Source organism: Leptonychotes weddellii, chromosome 9 (assembly GCF_054177405.1).
Source record: "Leptonychotes weddellii isolate Sample4059 chromosome 9, ASM5417740v2, whole genome shotgun sequence".
Classification (NCBI taxonomy): domain Eukaryota; kingdom Metazoa; phylum Chordata; class Mammalia; order Carnivora; family Phocidae; genus Leptonychotes; species Leptonychotes weddellii.
In genome coordinates this window covers 66,287,990-66,305,022 of record NC_138377.1, presented here as the reverse complement: position 1 = coordinate 66,305,022, position 17,033 = coordinate 66,287,990, and the positions used below count along the sequence as shown (strand labels likewise).

The window sequence follows — 17,033 nt, the reverse complement described above, 5'->3', positions numbered from 1 at the left end:
GCTCAGCGGGGGGCCTGCTTCTCCCTCTCCCTTTCCCTGACTCTCCCTGTGCTTGTGCTCTCTCTGTCAAATAAACAAATAAAATCTAAAAAAAAAAAAAAAAGATGGAGTTACCAGACTGTCAGGGTTAAATAGCCCTGATTAGCAGGAGGAAGGGTATCGGGCTGCTTTTACACAATGGAGACAGACTGGAATTCGTGTAGAACCCAAGTGATCTATTTGGGTGCTTCCTAGAAGTCCCATGCTCCATTGTAACTGTGAATATGCATGTTCAGCAATCTCAGCCAGAGAAAGATATGACTATCAAGGATTTGGACCCCTCAGGAATGAAGGTTTGGGTCATAATACCAGGTAAGCCACTAAGACCTGAGGACATGATAGTGGAGGGTGAGGGGAAATTAGAATGGATAGTAATGGAGGGAGTGGATGGGGGCCATTTGCACCCCTGAGATCAACAGCAGTGACAGTGGCTATAATTTGCCCCACTAACCTCCTTCTAAGTTTCTCTTGTGAAGCCCATGTGAAGCCCATGTGAAGGTTGAAGGAATTGTCCCTTGAACCCATCTGGAGAAGTAGATCTGTGTGGCTCTAGGCAGCTATGAAAATGTAACTCCTCAGATCTCCTGCTATGTGGATCATAATTGACCTGTTGCCCCAACTGCCACACTGAATCTGCTACACTCCCCATGGGCTGCCCTCAACCAATCAGTGCGGCAAGGATACTAAGTCAGCCCCATTTCTGCCAGATGCAGGATGCCTCTAACCATGACCTTGGGCTCAAAGATTCTCCATCAGCCTGGCTGAAACTCTTTTAGAACTGTGCATATCCAGCCTGTTTTTCTTCCCTTCCTTTTCCACAGAGGTCAGACTTGATTCCCACTCTGACAGTTCTTCCTGCCTCCTCTGGCTTCCTCTCCCTTTCCCCTTCACAGGAATTGCTCCCAATAAATCTCTTATAAACCTAATCCCATCTTAATGTCCACTCCACTGAGAACTAAAATAACAAAGACATGTTCACAAAACAGATTAAAACTGCAACCCATGAGGGCGCCTGTGTGGTTCAGTCGGTTAAGCATCTGCCCTTGGCTCAGGTCATGATCCCAGGTTTCAGGGATCAAGTTCTGCATTGGGCACCCTGCTTCACACAGAGTCTACTTCTCCCTCTGCCCCTCCCCCAACTTGTTCTCTCTCAAATAAATAAATAAAATCTTTTTTAAAAAAATGCAACCCATGGTTTCAAAAGAAAATAATCCAAGACATGAAAGAACAACATGCATCAAAATTAGAAAAAATTTCAGGAAAAAAGGTGACATATTCAGGAAGAGTTACAAATAAAAGTAAAAATTGTGGCTCCTGGGTGGCTCAGTCAGTTAAGAGTCTGCCTTTGGCTCAGGGGATCAAGCCCTGAGTCAGACTCCCTGCTTGATGGGGAGCCTGTGCTTCTCCCTCTCCCTCTGCCCCTCCCCTTGCCCCCTTCCCTTGCCCCTTCCCCTTTGCCCCTCCCCCTTTGCCCCTCCCCCTGCTGTGCTTTCTCTCTCTCAAATAAATGAAATCTTTTTAAAAAAGTAAAAGCCATTTAAAAGATAAAGACTAATCTAGAAGACAACAAATGCAAATAAACACAACAAATAATGCTTTAAGAGACTAGAAGATTTTTTTAAAAAGGAAAACTTTATACAAAGCCATGAGAGAGATAAAAAATGGCACTACTTGGGAACTTTGATGACAGAATTTCTTTAATTTCCCAAGAAACTTATTTCAGTTGCTTCAAACCTTCATTGTTGAGAGTTTCTCTAAACCTAATTATTAGCCATTTCCCTTTTTCATAAACTTGTGGAGAAAACCAGATAGTCATCATCCATCTCTAACCAAATTATCCAAACCTTCCTCAGAGAACTTTTTTTTAAAGATTTTTATTTATTTATTTGAGAGAGAGAGAATGAAGAGAAAGAGAGCATGAGGGGGGGAGGGTGAGAGGGAGAAGCAGACTCCCCACCGAGTAGGGAGCCCGAGGTGGGACTCGATCCTGGGACTGCAGGATCATGACCCGAGCTGAATGCAGTCACTTAACCAACTGAGCCACCCAGGCACCCTCAGATAATTTTTTTGTCCGTTTACTTACTTTGGGGGTAGGAAGTGGGGGGTATTTCTTTTTAATGTTTCCTAGTTTCTCCACATTTATGTCTTTTTTTTTTTAATGTAATTCAAAGTTACTAATTGGAAATACTACTCCAGTCAAGGTATGAAACCAGCATTAATATAGCAGAATTCGTGGATTAGTTATGAAATGGGCTCATCTATGCTTTGGGGGATTGTGACTTGGTCAAATGATTAGACTCAGATCGTCAACCTAGTCTACCCTGTTAAGCTTTTCCAAGCATGGAAACAAAGAGTGGTGACTTTATCAATGTCATCAACAAATATCGATTAAGCATTTTCAATGAATAAAGAACTGTGTTCACTGTTTTAGATGTCTTAAAGACATCCTCAATCCATGAGGAGGGTGGTGTGGAGGTTTTTGTTTTGTTTTGTTTTTATGAACAATACTTTGGATTAAGAACAAAGACACATAAAATTTAGGTCTAAGTCAGATTTTGAGAAATTGCGTTACTGAAGGAAGGAAACAATCCCAATTACGTCAATGTCAGAATAAAGGAAGACACATCTATGTTGGTAGTTCAACAGGAAAAACAGGAGGGACATCTAGAGGTACCACCAAGTTCCCCTGCTCCTTACTTCTAAGTCTCCAGTGCTCAGTCTTACTTAGCCCCAAATATCTCCACTTTCAAGTCTGTCTTGGAAATAAGACATGAAATTATAATAAAAATTAAAATGTGATTATGTCTCTTCAAGTTCCCAAAATACATATGGTAACACATATGATAATAATATCAACATATTGAGAGTTTACTTGGGCCAGACATTATCTCATTAAACCTCTCACTCTAGTAACCCTGTGAGATAGCAACTCTTAATACGTTGCTTTTCTAGAATTCAAATTCAGACTGCCAGATTCCAGATGGCAAGCATTTTATCCCTATGTTCTGTTACCTTCCTATGACAAAAAATAATATAGCTAATTTATGTTAGAGCTAACCTACAGTGACAAGGATATTTTATTTTGCTAATACTTGAGCCAACAATTTAAAGTAAAAGCGAAGTTGAGATGCCTGGGTGGCTCAGTCATTGTCTGCCTTGGGCTCAGGTCATGATCCCAGCGTCCTGGGATCAAGTCCCGCACTGGGCTCCCTATTCAGCGGGGAGCCTCTTCTCCCTCTGCCTGCCACCCCCACCTTGTGCGTGCTCTCTTGCTCTCTCTCTCTCACAAATAAACAAAATCATAAAATAAAAGTGAAGTGTCACAAGAGATGACGCTAAGTGTGTCAGTGTGAATTAAAGTGAGGGGTAAAAAAGAAGGTGAACCCAAAAAGAAGGAGAGCAGTGACTATAGAATTTACAACACCCGTCTTAAGCAACCTTCAAGACTCCTTCCAGAGCATTCAGTTTACAAAGTCAAAGTCTCCTTTAATGGAATCAAAGTTTACTAACCTAAATGCAAACCAGACATTTAACTCTGACGGATGTAGTTCCCCATATTTTACCCCATAATTATCATATTTGGACTCTTGCAGTTGTAGCAAATGCAATACTTTCACCCATCCAGTCAGCAGATATCAAAACGTTAAGATATTGCATAGTTGACTAATACCTTTGCTAACAGAATCAAGAGGGCACACAGCGCAGTGAGTTCATTTTAATGCTACATGTCAGTTTAACACTTCAGGACATTTAGCATAGTGTTCCCAGTTAACTTGCTAATTTGCATTCCAAGTGCCAACAATATCCGGTAGAGCATATGTTTAAAGGTGAAGCTCAGACTTAGACTGCCACGTTTATTTTTTTAGTTTTAGAAGATTTTATTTATTTATTTATTGAGAGTCCGTGAGTAGGGGGAGAGGCAGAGGGAGAGGAGAGAGAGAATCTCAAGCGACTCCCCGCTGAGCGGGGAGCCCAGTTTCACAACCCTGAGATCATGACCTGAGCTGAAATCAAGAGTCCCTCCCTCAACCAACTGAGCCACCCAGGGGCCCCTAAACTGCCTAGGTTTAAATCTAATTATCATCTAACAAGGTTTGTGATCTTGGGCGTGATATTTAAACATCTGAATACTCACTTTCTTCAGCTGCAAAATGGGGTTAACAGAATGTATCTCACAGATAGCAGGGACTAAATGCGGTAATATTACGTAAATGTGCTTGCTACAGTATCGGGCACGTTCTAAGTGTTAGCTATTTATCTAAGAGGACAATTTAATAGGAGAATAATATGTAAAAACAGAACAAAAACCATTGAATCTATTAACTATTAATTTCTGTTATCTTGGGTTGCCTAAATTTGGGTTTTTCTTATCTTTCCCTTACTGCATTCTCCCATTTTCACACAGGGGGCTAAAAAATCCCAAGACTTCAGAGTCCTCCACAGAGAAAAGCAAGGAACACAGGTAGGTAATACATCCAGAAATAGTCTTTTGCTGTCTACGGCGCTTCTCTAGAGCGTCCAGGAAAGGGCCCGCCCCCGGCCCGCCCCCGCCCCCGCCCCACCCCGGCCCTCCCCTCGGCTTCGGGACGCGGAGACCAGTCGCCGCACAGCCTTGAGGGCACGTCGTCTTCTGCTGGTTATGGAGGACCAGAGGTCCTGATCCCACCCACGTACCTTTCCCCTCCGAGGTGATTTACATATCGATTGTTTATTGGCTACTAGAAGCACTCGCTCTTCTCATTGGCTGACACTGCTCCGTGAGGGTCACAGGCCTCATCATTTCCGTTTCCTGCTCGCCTCCGGTGCCATGGCGACCGCGAGAGGACTGAGGCATCTGCTGACATGTAGCAGATGGCGCCGCGGCCGTGGAGAAGCTCCCCAGTCTCGCGTGAGTGTCTGCTTTCCCTGCTCTCGGAAAGACTCTGGATCTCAGGAATAGCTCCGCTCCGAGGAAGAGCGCCCTCGGCAGCCCTTCCTTAGCGAAACGCCAGAGCCTTCCCTTCTGCCCCGCAATCAGCTTTTCTTTCTCGGCCTGCAGGCGCTCGCCGCCGTCGTGCCGGGCGTATCCCAGGTCGATAACAATTCCGATTTTCTGGGGAAGAGGCCCCATCGCCGGCACCCCGGCGTCTTGCAGCTGCCATGCGTAGAGGTGCCGCCTGCCCTGGCTGCCGCTGCGCAGTTCCTGCTGCTCGGTGAGTAACGGTGGGAAGCGGAAGCCCGAGAAGAAGCGAGACTGGGTCTGCATTAAGTGATGTCGCGTTTCATCTTTGGCCCGTAGAGAGCTCGATGCCCAATGTGGAGAAGCAGGCGCAAGCACTGGCCAATTACCTGTGGAGCCGGCGTTTACCTGTAGAGCCGGAGGAGTTGCAAAGACGGGCTGTACATCTTGAGGAAAAATTCCTGGAAAACCCAGGTAGGGCCTAAGAATGAAGAGTAGGCCAAATTGAAATATCGGTGGGAAATTAAAAGCAAGAAATAATCTTACAGATCTATTTGAGTATCTATCTCAAATAGATACTGCGGTTTCTTGTTTGGTTTTCTGGCCAGAGCTGCTTGTTACAGTGATGCCTTGCTAAAAGAAGATGGTTTCCAAGGGTGCTCAGTATCCTGTCAAAATCTAGGTCTTTGGGTTTTTTCCTGCAAATCCACTGGATTAGGACGGTCTAAGTTTTTATTCAAGTGAAATAAAATCCTTGTATGGCTCTCTGTCCAGTACTGAAACGCTCTTCAGGGATGGGAGAATGAGTATAACTCATCAAGTTATTTTCATGGGTGTGAGCTCCTTAATATTACAGACCTGCCTTTTATTCATCTTGTATTCCCTGCACTTCTCACAGGACCTAGTTCATAGTAGGTGCTGTGTAGATAAAATAGTACTGAACTGAACACAAGCCTGAGAGGAGATTTTCAAGCCCCTTTCTTCCCTCTAGGAACATTGGAAATGTCACAGTCTGCAGTTTTGGGGTACTGAAGAAAATCCACAAAATATTGTCCTTATCCTATCCGTTTAAATCTTTGAGACACTTCCCTTTAATAGAGAGCAAAACCTGTGGGATAGGTTTGGTCTTGTTGAATAAACTGCCGTTAGAGGCAAAATACTATCTGGTACATTCTGGTGGTGATGGTGGTGGTTGCTGTTATTTTTACCCGAAATTTTTCTCTAGATTTGGCTTCTCTCTTAAGCTCTGAGATTTTGCCTAGGATGAGAGTTGCAGGGGAATGAGCAAGCAGCATATTCAAGTATTGGATCTGAGCCCTGTTCTTCCTAGGTCCTCACTCTCAGTTCTTGTTCTCACCACAGACTTATTTCAGGTGAAGGAGAAACTTCGTGAAGCAGTGCTGCGAACCCTGCGCAAAACTACATACCATTGGCAAGAACTGAGGTAAGGGGGGCTAGAAGGGCTGCAAAAGAAAAAAAATCTTGTCTCTAGGAAGAGACTGGGGAAGTACTGTTACACAATTCCTATTTGAAAAGCTTACCTGGTTTGTACTCAGGACTCTTCTCTTTTAAGGAGTAAAAACGCTGAGCTGGAAGAGCCCTTTCCAGAGATTTCATTCCTAAAAATCTAGAAGTTTAACTATGGGATGGAGGTTATTTCCTGGTGGGTGTGACTCTTTGGTTTTTCTGGCAGCTACAATGAGAGCCTAAGCCTGGTGTATATGGCAGCAAGACTGGATGGTGGCTTTGCAGCAGTCTCCAGGGCATTCCATGAGGTGAAAGCCCCTCAGCTTCCAACCTTTTACCATCAGTTCCCTTATTCATAAAGTAGGCTTCTAGGGTACAGTTCTTGGGACATTGTATGTGCTTTTTTTTTTTTTTTTTTGAGAGGCTCTCTTTATCCTCCTTTATCTCTTTATCTGTCCTTTTTTTTTTTTTTTTTTGAGAGGCTCTCTTTATTCTCTGAAAGGGTTCATGACCCAAGAAAGGTTTAAAATCACTGTTTTAGGAGGTTCCCATTCTGTAAGGTATTTACACTGAATCTCAAAAAAACATTCACATCTCATCTGCTTTCTCATGGTTGCCTAATTCATAGGGGCCCTAAATAAGGGTCTACTTACCCTACTGTGGGGTATTACGTATTTCCTCAGATCCGGGCTCGAGTTCCAGAGTTCCAGCCCCAAACCTTAATGGACTTTGGCTCAGGTACTGGTTCTGTCACTTGGTAAGTATCTTTCTGTCTCTGTCAATTCTAGCTCTAGAGAGCCATGTGTATAACACTCCAAGAGACTAGGGAACCAGAGGGAGAATAGGAAAGTTGGGAACTAGAATGTTTTTTCTCAGATTAGGTAAAGAAAGTATATGGATTAGGGCCAGAACTTAAAGAAACTTCAAGTGAAAAAAGACCCATGTTTAGAAAGATAAAAAAGGAAAGGAATTTAGTCTAGGGCATATCACCAAGATTTTTTTTTTACCTACAAATAGTTTTTTTGAGTCTGCCCTTTTTTTAAGGAGTAGTAAATGGAATCAGAAAATAACACTGCTAGTTTTTCCAACTATTTTAAGATAATACTCTGTTTCCCAGGGGTGGGGTTGGGGGCAGAGGGATCTCTGTAGGATGAGATCCTTGTAGGGATGACTCTTTGTCATGAGAAATGGTGATTTATATTTTGCCATCTTAGGGCTGCTCATAGTGCTTGGGGCCAGAGCCTACGTGAATATGTGTGTGTGGACAGCTCAGCTGCTATGTTGGTTTTGGCAGAAAAGCTACTGAAAGGTGAGGACAAGGGGTAAGGAGGGGCTGCTTCAAAGTTGAAGGAGTTAAGCAGAGAACTAGAAAGGGTGTTTTACTGGGGAGTAGAGGAGGGCTAAAAGTTAAAGATGAGTCTGATTTCTTTCCAGTGTTATGGTCAAGTGGAGGGTGGTAGAGGCCTTTGCTGGACTGTGGGTGGGTTGGGTAAGAGAAACAGGAGAGGCAACCCAGTGTTTCCCTGCCCTTTGTTTTTGTTTAAGATTTTACTTATTTGAGAGAGAGAGAGAGAGAGAGAACATGAGTGGGGGGAGGGGCAGAGGGAGAAGCTGACTTCCCACTGAGCAGGGAGCCCGACCAGGGAGCCTGACGCACGGCACAGGGCTCGATCCCAGGACCCCCGGGATCATGACCTGAGTCGAAGATGGGTGCTTACTCATCTGGGCCACCCAGGTGCCGCACCTGGTGGTTTGCTTTAGCCTTGGGACCATAGTTCTTATGGAGATATCACTTCAGTTGATACCTGTACACTCATAGTTGCCGCACCTCTGCTTTACTCCACAGGTGGTTCAGAATCTGGGGAGCCTTATGTTCCAGGTGTCTTCTTCAGACAGTTTCTACCTGTATCACCCAAGGCAAGTGACAGTGTTCAGAGTGTGTTAAATGTGGAATTTGGCAGATGGAAAACCGTGGCTTCAGCTTTGCAACCCAGCCTTGAGTGTTAGAAGATAAAAGAGAACAGAAGAAATCCAAGGGGATAGAACTTTGTTATACTCTTGGAAGGGTGGCCGGGGGGTAATGTCAGGTCTGTCACATTCCTTGTCCTGGTTCTCAGGTACAGTTCGATGTGGTGGTATCAGCCTTCTCCCTAAGTGAGCTTCCCAGCAAGGCTGACCGCACTGAGCTAGTTCAGACCCTGTGGCGCAAGACGAGTCATTTTCTGGTGAGTTGAAATCCCTTTTTCCCTTCCAGTTTTAAAGCAGTGTCCTGGGTTTCATGCATTTCCTTCTCTCCGTTGGAACTTGTGTTCATTCTTGACTATTTTTCTCATGCGTAGATCCCTTTGTCCCTCTTTTAGGCTCTTCATTCCCATCTTATATGGGGATGGCCCTTTCCTTTAGGGCCCTCTACTCCATCTGTGAATGTTCTTACAGAGCTGCTAGCATTTATGTTTTCATGTAATTCAGGGCTTATGCTTATTTTCCTTTTTTGTGAACAGATACTGGTAGAGAGTGGAACAAAAGCTGGACACTGCCTTCTCATGGATGCCAGGGACCTGGTCCTTAAGGTAAGATTCTTTCTCTTTCTTTCACCCCTGCCCCACCATCTGTCACCAGTCACTTCTACTCCCTTAAGAACTGAAGGGACTCTGTCATACAATGGTAGGGGTGATTCTCAGGATATTAGGCATATAAAGTCATTATGATATAGGGTAGTGATTAGCAAACTAGGACCTGTGGATTAAATTTGGCCTGCCACCTGTTTTTATATGTGCCATGCTTATTGGTGTGCGTCTTGTCTGTGGCTGCTTTTTTTTATTTTTTAAGATTTTATTTATTTGTCAGAGAGAGAGTGAGCACAAGCAGGGGGAGCTGCAGGCAGACGGAGAAGCAGGCTCCCTGCTGAGCAAGGAGTGTGATGCGGGACTCGATCCCAGGACCCTGGGATCATGACCTGAGCCAAAGGCAGATGCTCAACCGACTGAGCCACCCAGGCATCCTGTCTGTGGCTGCTTTCATACTATAAACAGCAGAGTTGAATAGTTGGGACAGAAATAGATTTTGCCTACTCTCTGGGCCTTTAAAAAAGAAAAAGTGCACCAACCCCTGATCCAGGGCATTGCTAAGCCAAGAACCTTACCTTTTGGGGACAGTATGAGCCAGTGTATAATCATAAATTTAATTGTCCTGGAGTGGGATCTTTTTGAGAGTAGAGGTTGCTGACAAGGGAGAGCACCGTACTATGTGCCAAGTTCCTGCTTTTCTACTGCAGAGAGAAAGTTCTTTGTTTGGAGTATTAGAGAAGCAGCCAGCTTAACCCAAGGAGCCTAGTTAATAATTATCAGAATTGAATGTTAAAGGAGTCCTCAATTTACTGAGTGCAGAGATTGAGTTATGAGAATAGACCCCTCAGACCCAGCTTAATTTTTTTGATTTCAGGGAAAAGAGAAGTCACCTTTGGACCCTCGACCTGGCTTTGTCTTTGCCCCAGTGAGTATCACTTCTCGCTTTCCCAGCGTGCAAAGATGTAAACTCAGCTGTGGCCAGGAAAAGTGAGAGGGCAAAGCTAAACCACCCTCTACTATTTTGTGTCCCTATCCAATTTCTTTCTCAGTTGTTCCCCTGGCTCTCCCTTCCGCCCGCTCCTATGCTGCCATTGCCCTAGGCCTTAATTCTATCACTCTTTGTTTTTCAGTTGTCTGATTCTGTGGTTCTTTTGTCTTGTGTGTTCACAGTGTCCACATGAACTTCCTTGTCCCCAGTTGACAGCCTCTAAGCCCCTGGCCTGTAGCTTTTCTCAGGCTTACCACTGCATCCCCTTCAGCTGGGTATGTATCCTGAGAAAGTTATGGCAGGGAGAAAATAGCCTAGGGGAACGGGATGATAGAGTCAGAGGTGGGAAGAGTTGGAGAAGTCAGAGGAGTCTGGAGGTTTGCGGGGCCTGAGTGTCCATGGCTTATAGAATATGAAAAGGGCTGCAGGGATGGGGATCACAAGTTTTTTTCCCATCTCTTTTTTCTCCAAATAGTCTCTATATCCTTATCTTAGAACAAGAAGAAGCAAAAAGAGGAAAAGTTCTCGATGGTAATTCTTGCCCGGGGGTCTCCAGAGGAGGCTGATCGCTGGCCCCGTATCACTCAGCCTGTCCTTAAACGGCCTCGCCATGTGCATTGTCACCTGTGCTGTCCAGATGGGCATATGCAGCATGCTGTGATCACAGCCCGCCAGCATGGCAGGTATAAAGGGTGTGATCAAAATTAGGGAGAGGTGGCAAGAACCTGCAGCCCATGTTGACCTCTGTTTTCCATAGGGATTTGTATCGCTGTGCTCGTGTCAGCTCCTGGGGAGATCTTTTACCTGTGATCACGCCTTCAGAGTCCGAGCTTCCTCTGTCCCCTGCTGAAGACCCCCCTAGGAGTTGACAAGGAGGCGTTAATAAGAAAATAAGTATTTTCTTATTTTAGGCCTGCCAAGGCTGAAGCTCCCTGGTATCCAGGGTGGGAGTGCTGGTAGCCCTATGTATATGTTTGTTTGAGGCTTTAATAATAATAAAAAGTTTTCAAAGAATAAGTGGATCTTGTGATTCTTAAAAGGTACAGAGGTCAGTTGTCATGTTCAATCCTGTAGCAGAGAGAATCCTCAGATATTCAGTGCCTGTCTTCCCACAGAGATCTCAAGCTCACCTCCTGTAAGAGTACTGCTTCTTCTACCAGAGACCACGACCAGGGAAGTAATCTGGGCCAGTAGGGAAAGCCGGCCCCAGTCTCTGAGCACTGGCTCAGCAGGTGTCACGGTTGTTAGGTGGGCCACCTAAATGGGGGATCCAGGCTGCCTAGCCTCTGTGTTTTTCTCCCTCCTTTTCTTCTGTCTTTCTCGGGGTTCATCAGCTCCCCCGGAATTTGCCTGATACATTTTCCTCAAGAGCCGATCCCCATCAAGACTGAATTTTTCCATCTCCACCCCTGTAGATCCAGGCAGCATCCTTCAGTTTGCTTGGTTCGTTTCTCAGTTTTTCCCTAGGCCTCGCTGTTTCAGAGCTAAAGAACCTTTCTTTGTCTTAAAATTCTTAGGCCCTCTCCCCCAGTACACACGGTCCTGACTTACCGTGGCTCGATTTTCAAATTTTCAACTTTAAGATGATGTGAAAGTGAGGCACACTGAGTAGAAGCCGGACTTTGAATTTTGAATTTGGATCTTTTCTCAGGTCAGCAGTATGTGGGATGATAGTCTCTCGTGATGCTGGGCAGCCGCAGCTCCCAATCACACCATCACGACGGTAAACGGCTGGTACACTTAAAACCATTCTGGTTTTCACTTCCAGGACAGTATGTGGTAAATTATATGAGACTTCAACACTTTATTATAAAATAGACTTTGGTTAGATGATTTTGCGCAACCATGGGCTAATGTAAGTGTTCTGAGCACAATTAAAGCTAGTCAGAGCTAGGATTGGTAGCTTAGGTGTATTAAATGGCATTTCAACCTAGGAGGTTTTCAGTTTAGGATGGGTCCATTGGGACATCACCCCATCATAAGTTGAGGAAGATCTGTATATATCCAGAAACAGGCACAGTCAAAAATTGGAACAGCATCAATATTGTAATACTAGAAATCTCAGCTCCCCACTAGAAATTGCCATGCCTGGAGCTATTTCTCTGGGGTTACAGGAGAAGGGAGGCCCCTCATCTACCGGTTTCCCCAGAGTGCCAGGTGGCAGCACCACCTCTCAGCGCTACCTCCTACCCGAAGGAGGCCCCAAATCCCTTCTGAAAAGGTAGGGTTCAGGTATCAGCATAACAACCTATGAGACATGGGGTGGAGTGGAGAGGGTATGGGAACCTTAGATCAAATGTCTTGAATACGGCAGGACCAAGTGTCCCCCGTACAAAAGAGCTGGGGAAGACCTACCATAGACTCCCCCATTTTGGATTAGACCAGCGCCAGGCATGAGCGAAGACTGTCCACAGCATTTGGATCAGTCATGGCAGTGAAGAGGAGAAGACCCACGGCACAGGCTGTGCCTGGCAGGGAGTCTGGAGTTTCCGGTTTCCCAGTTCTGGAAGGCGTGAGCCCGGGGAGGGGCCTCCTCGGAGGGGGAGGGTGGGAATCTGGGGCAGGGCCCAGTCAGCTATGCAAGGCTGTGCAAGCAGAGGCAACACAGAACAGAAGGAGGATCCCAACGGCCTCCTGGAACTCAGGAGAGTGGCTACTCCAGCTTTGACCACCTACTTCCACACTCCTGCTCCAAAGGTCATAACTCCCATTTACTGTTGTGAGGCATCTGCGTATCCTGTGCCCCAAGGATGGAAACACTCCCAGGAGTGAAAATTGGCTGCCTGTTTGCCCTGCTGGTTCTCACCCTGCTCTGTGGCCTTACTCCCATCTGCTTCAAGTGGTTCCAGATTGATGCCGCCACAGGTACGGCCCCGCCGCCTCCGGCCCCAGAACCTCAGCCTGACTATGGCCCTATCACCTGTCCCGATGCCTTGCTCCGAGGCTCTCACCATCCCCAAGCTGGGGACATCGGGTGCTACCTGTTTGCTCTTTTGTCGCCTTTTCTATCTCATTGCCAACTGGATTGTAACTCCTTTTTTCAGGTCGTCACCGCCGGGTCCTCAGCCTCCTGGGCTGCACCTCTGCTGGTGTTTTCCTGGGAGCGGGGCTCATGCACATGACCGCTGAAGCCCTGGAGGGAATTGACTCAGAGATCCAGAAGTTTAAGATGCAGGTGAGCAGCAGGGCTGTGAGGCCAGAATGATGAGGGGGAAAAATGACAGAGCCGAGGACAAGGGTGGAAGGACAGGGAAGAGGACAGCTCTTTTGTGGCATGGTGAAAACCGGTCACGTTGGACTTTGAGGAAAGCGATGGAGCTGAAGGGGCAGGACAGGAAGCCGAGCTGCTCCATCCCCTACCTGATTTCTGCTTTTCTCTCCCTAGAACAGGACAGAAAGGGAGGGAAATGCTTCTGATGATGCTGATTCAGCACAGGTAAGTATCTCCCGCCAGTCCCTCCCTGGAGGGGGAGGAGAACCAGAGACTCCTTTCACTGCCAGGCCCTTTTGAGGGGAGTATGTGAGGGAGGAAACCAGGGATCCCCTCTGCTCCTCAGCTCAGACAGCACCGAGGAAAGGAGGAGCCCACCCCATCCTCTTGGGTCTGTGGAACCCCAGAAAAATCTCTGCTTTACTCTTTCACTCTTTCTCTGGCCCTTTGACAGACCTAACATGCTTTTCCCATATTTCTAGCCCTGTCACTCTGGTGTCCCTTAGTCCCTCAGGGATTCTTCTTGTTGCTGTCCATGCCTGCTCTTGGCTTCATTCCCTTGCCCTTCTTTATGCCCAATATGCTGCATCAATCTGGAAGCATCTGAAGCAGATGGGAATAAGGTCACAGACCAGAGTGAGTGCCAGCAGGGCAAACAGGCGGCCAAGTCTTAGGAATTGGGCAGAGTCCCATGTTTCCCATTCTCTTCAGTCTCCCACTCCCATGGCCACCCGGTGTACTCGCTTCTCTTCCCTTCCCACCTCACAGCCCCTCTTTCTGTTCCTAGGTTGAGTATCCCTACGGAGAGCTCATCATCTCCCTGGGCTTCTTCTTAATCTTCTTTTTGGAGTCGCTGGCATTGCAGTGCTGTCCTCGGGCCGCTGGAGGAACCACAGTGCAGGAGGAGTGGGGCGGGACTCATGTCCTAGAACTCCACAGCCATGGACCTCCACCCTCACCCTCAAAGGGTCCCCTCCGGGCCCTCGTCCTCTTGCTCTCACTCTCCTTTCACTCAGTGTTTGAAGGGCTAGCCGTGGGGCTGCAGCCAACAGTGGCAACTACCGTGCAGCTCTGTCTTGCTGTCCTGGCTCACAAGGGGCTCGTAGTGTTTGGGGTAGGACTGCGGCTGGTGCAGATAGGCACTGGCTCACGATGGGCCATGTTGTCCATACTGTCATTAGCTCTCATGTCCCCCATGGGCCTGATCCTGGGGCTGGCTGTGACCCAAGGGGACTCTAAAGGGCGGCAGGGCTTAGCCCAGGTTGTGTTAGAAGGTGTGGCAGCCGGCACCTTTCTGTATGTCACCTTCCTGGAAATTCTGCCCCGGGAGCTAGCTGGCCCTGAGGCCCCTCTGGCCAAGTGGGGCTGCGTAGCCGCTGGTTTTGCCTTCATGGCCTTTATTGCCTTGTGGGCCTAAGAGATTGCTGGTTTTTCTGATGGACCTATCTAGGATGGCCTTCCTGCCCTCAGGAGACACTTTCCCAAATGGCTTTGGCCCTCCACTGAGACTAAGCGACATTCACTAGGCATCATCCTCATGAACTGGACCACAGCTTTCTCCTACATGAGAATCCATTTCTCCTCCAGGACTGAGAAAAGGGCGTTTAGGTTGAGTGCCTATAAATTGGAAAACTGATATGAAGACCATCACTCTAGATTTGACTCTTGTCCCATTTGTGCTACTGTGTATAATAAAATGTCCCTTTTACCCTTCGCCTTCAGCCATGCTATACTTCATTTCTCCAGGTTGCCTAGGAGCTGCCTGGTACAGCAAGTGGTGGAGTGGGGAGTGGAAAGGCTGAATACTGGATATTGTATTTTCTTCTGGAATCCAGGCCCCTAGCCATTCTGTCAGTTGCAGGCCATGCCCTCCACAAAAGGGAGCATTGCTGAAATTCCAACAGACTACTCCTGCCTTGCCCACAGGTGTTGAGAAACTGAGCCAGAGTTCCCAGCATTTAGAGAGAAGAGGTGTAAAAACAGAAACCATGCGATCTAGATTTTTTCCTACAGTAACCACACCCACCCTGCTCCCAGTGCCTATTATCAGCCAACCATGGTGTGTCCAGCAGACTCTTGAGATCAGGCTAAATAGAGCCTCCTTCCATCTGGTTCCTATTTTTCACACTGAGCCCTGTGTAGGCTCGAGGATGCTGTGGCTCTTCTTTGAGCCTCTGTCTCCATCCAGCTGCCTTGTGCTGAGGGATTAAGAATCGGAGTGTTCGGAGAGGGAGAAAGGCGCCAGAGAAATGCCTAGGGTGGTTCCTGGGCTCTGGCACAGCTCAGTGGCCTTCGTTCTGCCTGCTTAGCTGCCCCTCTGCCTCCAGCCCCTCCCCACTAGGCCCTCTGTCTTTCAGTGTGAGTAACCCCCACAATGGTTGCTTCTCTTAAACACTGCTAAGGACAAATACAAAGCTGATTTTCTGGCTGTTGCCCAGCCCCCTGACCCATGAAATGGAGGAGTATCCCAGACTTAGTGGAGAAGGAGGGAGAGAGAAGGTGCGCCCCATGAGCTCCATCGCTCTCCCCACTTTGCCCCTTCTGATCTTCTCAGTGCAGAAGCCCAAGTCACCTTCACATGGACAAGGTCTCCTGAGGGTCCCTCTTGTCACAGTTGTCCCCTGTCCATCCCTTTCCCCTCCCCACAAACTAAGATACGCAGACCTCCTCACAAGCCCAGCCAACGCACCCGGGGAACCAGTGAGAAGGCAAGCTTTAGGCAAAGCTAAATCAAAATATCTGATACAGGAAGCAAGTTCCCTGAAGCACCATCCTCTTCTGTTTTCCCTTCGGCATGAAGGAAGGGGACACGTTCTCCAAACGGTGGCTCGTGTGTCATAATCCTAGCCGAGGCTCCCCGCGGAGCACCCGCTCGGCGCCAGGCAGGCGCGGCCGCCGTCGCAGACACTACTCGCCTCCCCGGGCCTGCCACGGAGATGCTGTCCCCGTCGGGAGTCGGGGAAGCACATGCGGGGGGCGTAAGTTACTAGATCACACAGCTAGCTGGCCCTCAACCCCATGTTTCTCTGATTTTAAGAAAAGCTCAAATACACGGCTTCTCCCCTCCCTTCCCTTACCTCTACCTCCCCATCTTAGGAGTCAGGGGCTCAGAAGAAGCGGGCAGCACATTGGAGAACTGAGGCAAGTTGAATAAAGTCTATGGGGAGTCTATGGGGAGGTGTGGGCAGGGTTTTGGCAGAGCTACAGCCGGTGGCGCAATCCCCGGGGGCTGAGCAACAACAATGCTGGGTCGGAGGCGCAGCACCGCGCCAGCCGGCTCCGCGAACAGTGAGCAGGAACAATGCTGCTACCCCGGCTGAAGAGGAGGGAGCAGGGAGCAGAAACCGGAGAGGGCCGCCCAGTAAGAGCTGTGGCCTCAGGCGGAGGGATACGACCAGCCCGCAGGGACTCGACCAGGAGGAAGCCAGAGGATGACGCCCCTTCTCCTTCTGCTCTGGCCCCTACCGCCGGCGTCTCCCGTTGGTCATGCTAACTGAAGCCAAAGGACAAAAACGTCTGACGGTGCACGGCAGATAGGTTAGCCTCGTGAGGCACATCAAGAAATCCAGAGGGGCAAATCCAGCCTGCCCTCCCCTCTCTGCTGCTTTCCGTCAGGACTTTGGAAGGGTGAACTGGAAGGGACACAATCATACAGACATTGGCTATTTCCGGTACAGAGGATTGGTAGGACTACAGAAAGGAGACTTGAGGAGAAGGACATCAGACTCTGGGGCTCCTCATATGTTTCTGGGTCACTGATGCTATCAGCACCTGAGGGGAATGAGCAGAGGTCAGGAGACTGCAAGCATGGGTGAGTCATGC

The 17,033-nt window shown here is 47.8% G+C and overlaps 2 protein-coding genes and 1 long non-coding RNA gene across 7 annotated transcripts in view; all 3 read left to right on the top strand.

The window, feature by feature from the left end:
• The first annotated feature begins 4,807 nt into the window (after positions 1-4,807).
• On the top strand, positions 4,808-11,017 carry METTL17 (methyltransferase like 17). Of its 4 annotated transcripts, none has more exons than XR_004075047.2 (14): positions 4,808-4,927; positions 5,078-5,231; positions 5,318-5,452; positions 6,341-6,422; positions 6,672-6,753; positions 7,129-7,202; positions 7,660-7,754; positions 8,292-8,362; positions 8,563-8,670; positions 8,947-9,015; positions 9,887-9,937; positions 10,183-10,275; positions 10,476-10,683; positions 10,758-11,017. XR_004075047.2 is itself a non-coding variant. In XM_006731390.3 (14 exons), exons 1-14 carry the CDS (start codon positions 4,847-4,849, stop codon positions 10,867-10,869), a joined length of 1,395 nt encoding a protein of 464 aa, XP_006731453.1. In that variant the 5' UTR covers positions 4,808-4,846; the 3' UTR covers positions 10,870-11,017. The 4 variants fall into 4 exon arrangements, 3 of the variants coding, with proteins under 3 accessions (XP_006731453.1, XP_030881859.1, XP_030881860.1); XM_006731390.3 differs by having other exon boundaries at positions 10,496-10,683; XM_031025999.2 differs by lacking the exon at positions 10,183-10,275 and having other exon boundaries at positions 10,496-10,683.
• Positions 11,018-12,569: 1,552 nt separating this feature from the next.
• SLC39A2 (solute carrier family 39 member 2) lies at positions 12,570-14,932 on the top strand. 2 transcript variants are annotated; one of them, XM_006731367.2, is made up of 4 exons: positions 12,570-12,865; positions 13,045-13,175; positions 13,386-13,436; positions 13,999-14,932. In XM_006731367.2, exons 1-4 carry the CDS (start codon positions 12,751-12,753, stop codon positions 14,626-14,628), a joined length of 927 nt encoding a protein of 308 aa, XP_006731430.1. In that variant the 5' UTR covers positions 12,570-12,750; the 3' UTR covers positions 14,629-14,932. The 2 variants fall into 2 exon arrangements, with proteins under 2 accessions (XP_006731430.1, XP_030881827.1); XM_031025967.2 differs by having other exon boundaries at positions 13,391-13,436; positions 13,999-14,090.
• Positions 14,933-16,470: 1,538 nt separating this feature from the next.
• LOC115938895 (uncharacterized) overlaps positions 16,471-17,033 on the top strand; it is a 2,338-nt gene continuing 1,775 nt past the window's right edge. Inside the window, exon 1 of the long non-coding RNA XR_014148561.1 lies at positions 16,471-17,022. This is a non-coding gene — a long non-coding RNA (uncharacterized LOC115938895). The remainder of the gene's footprint in view (positions 17,023-17,033) is intronic.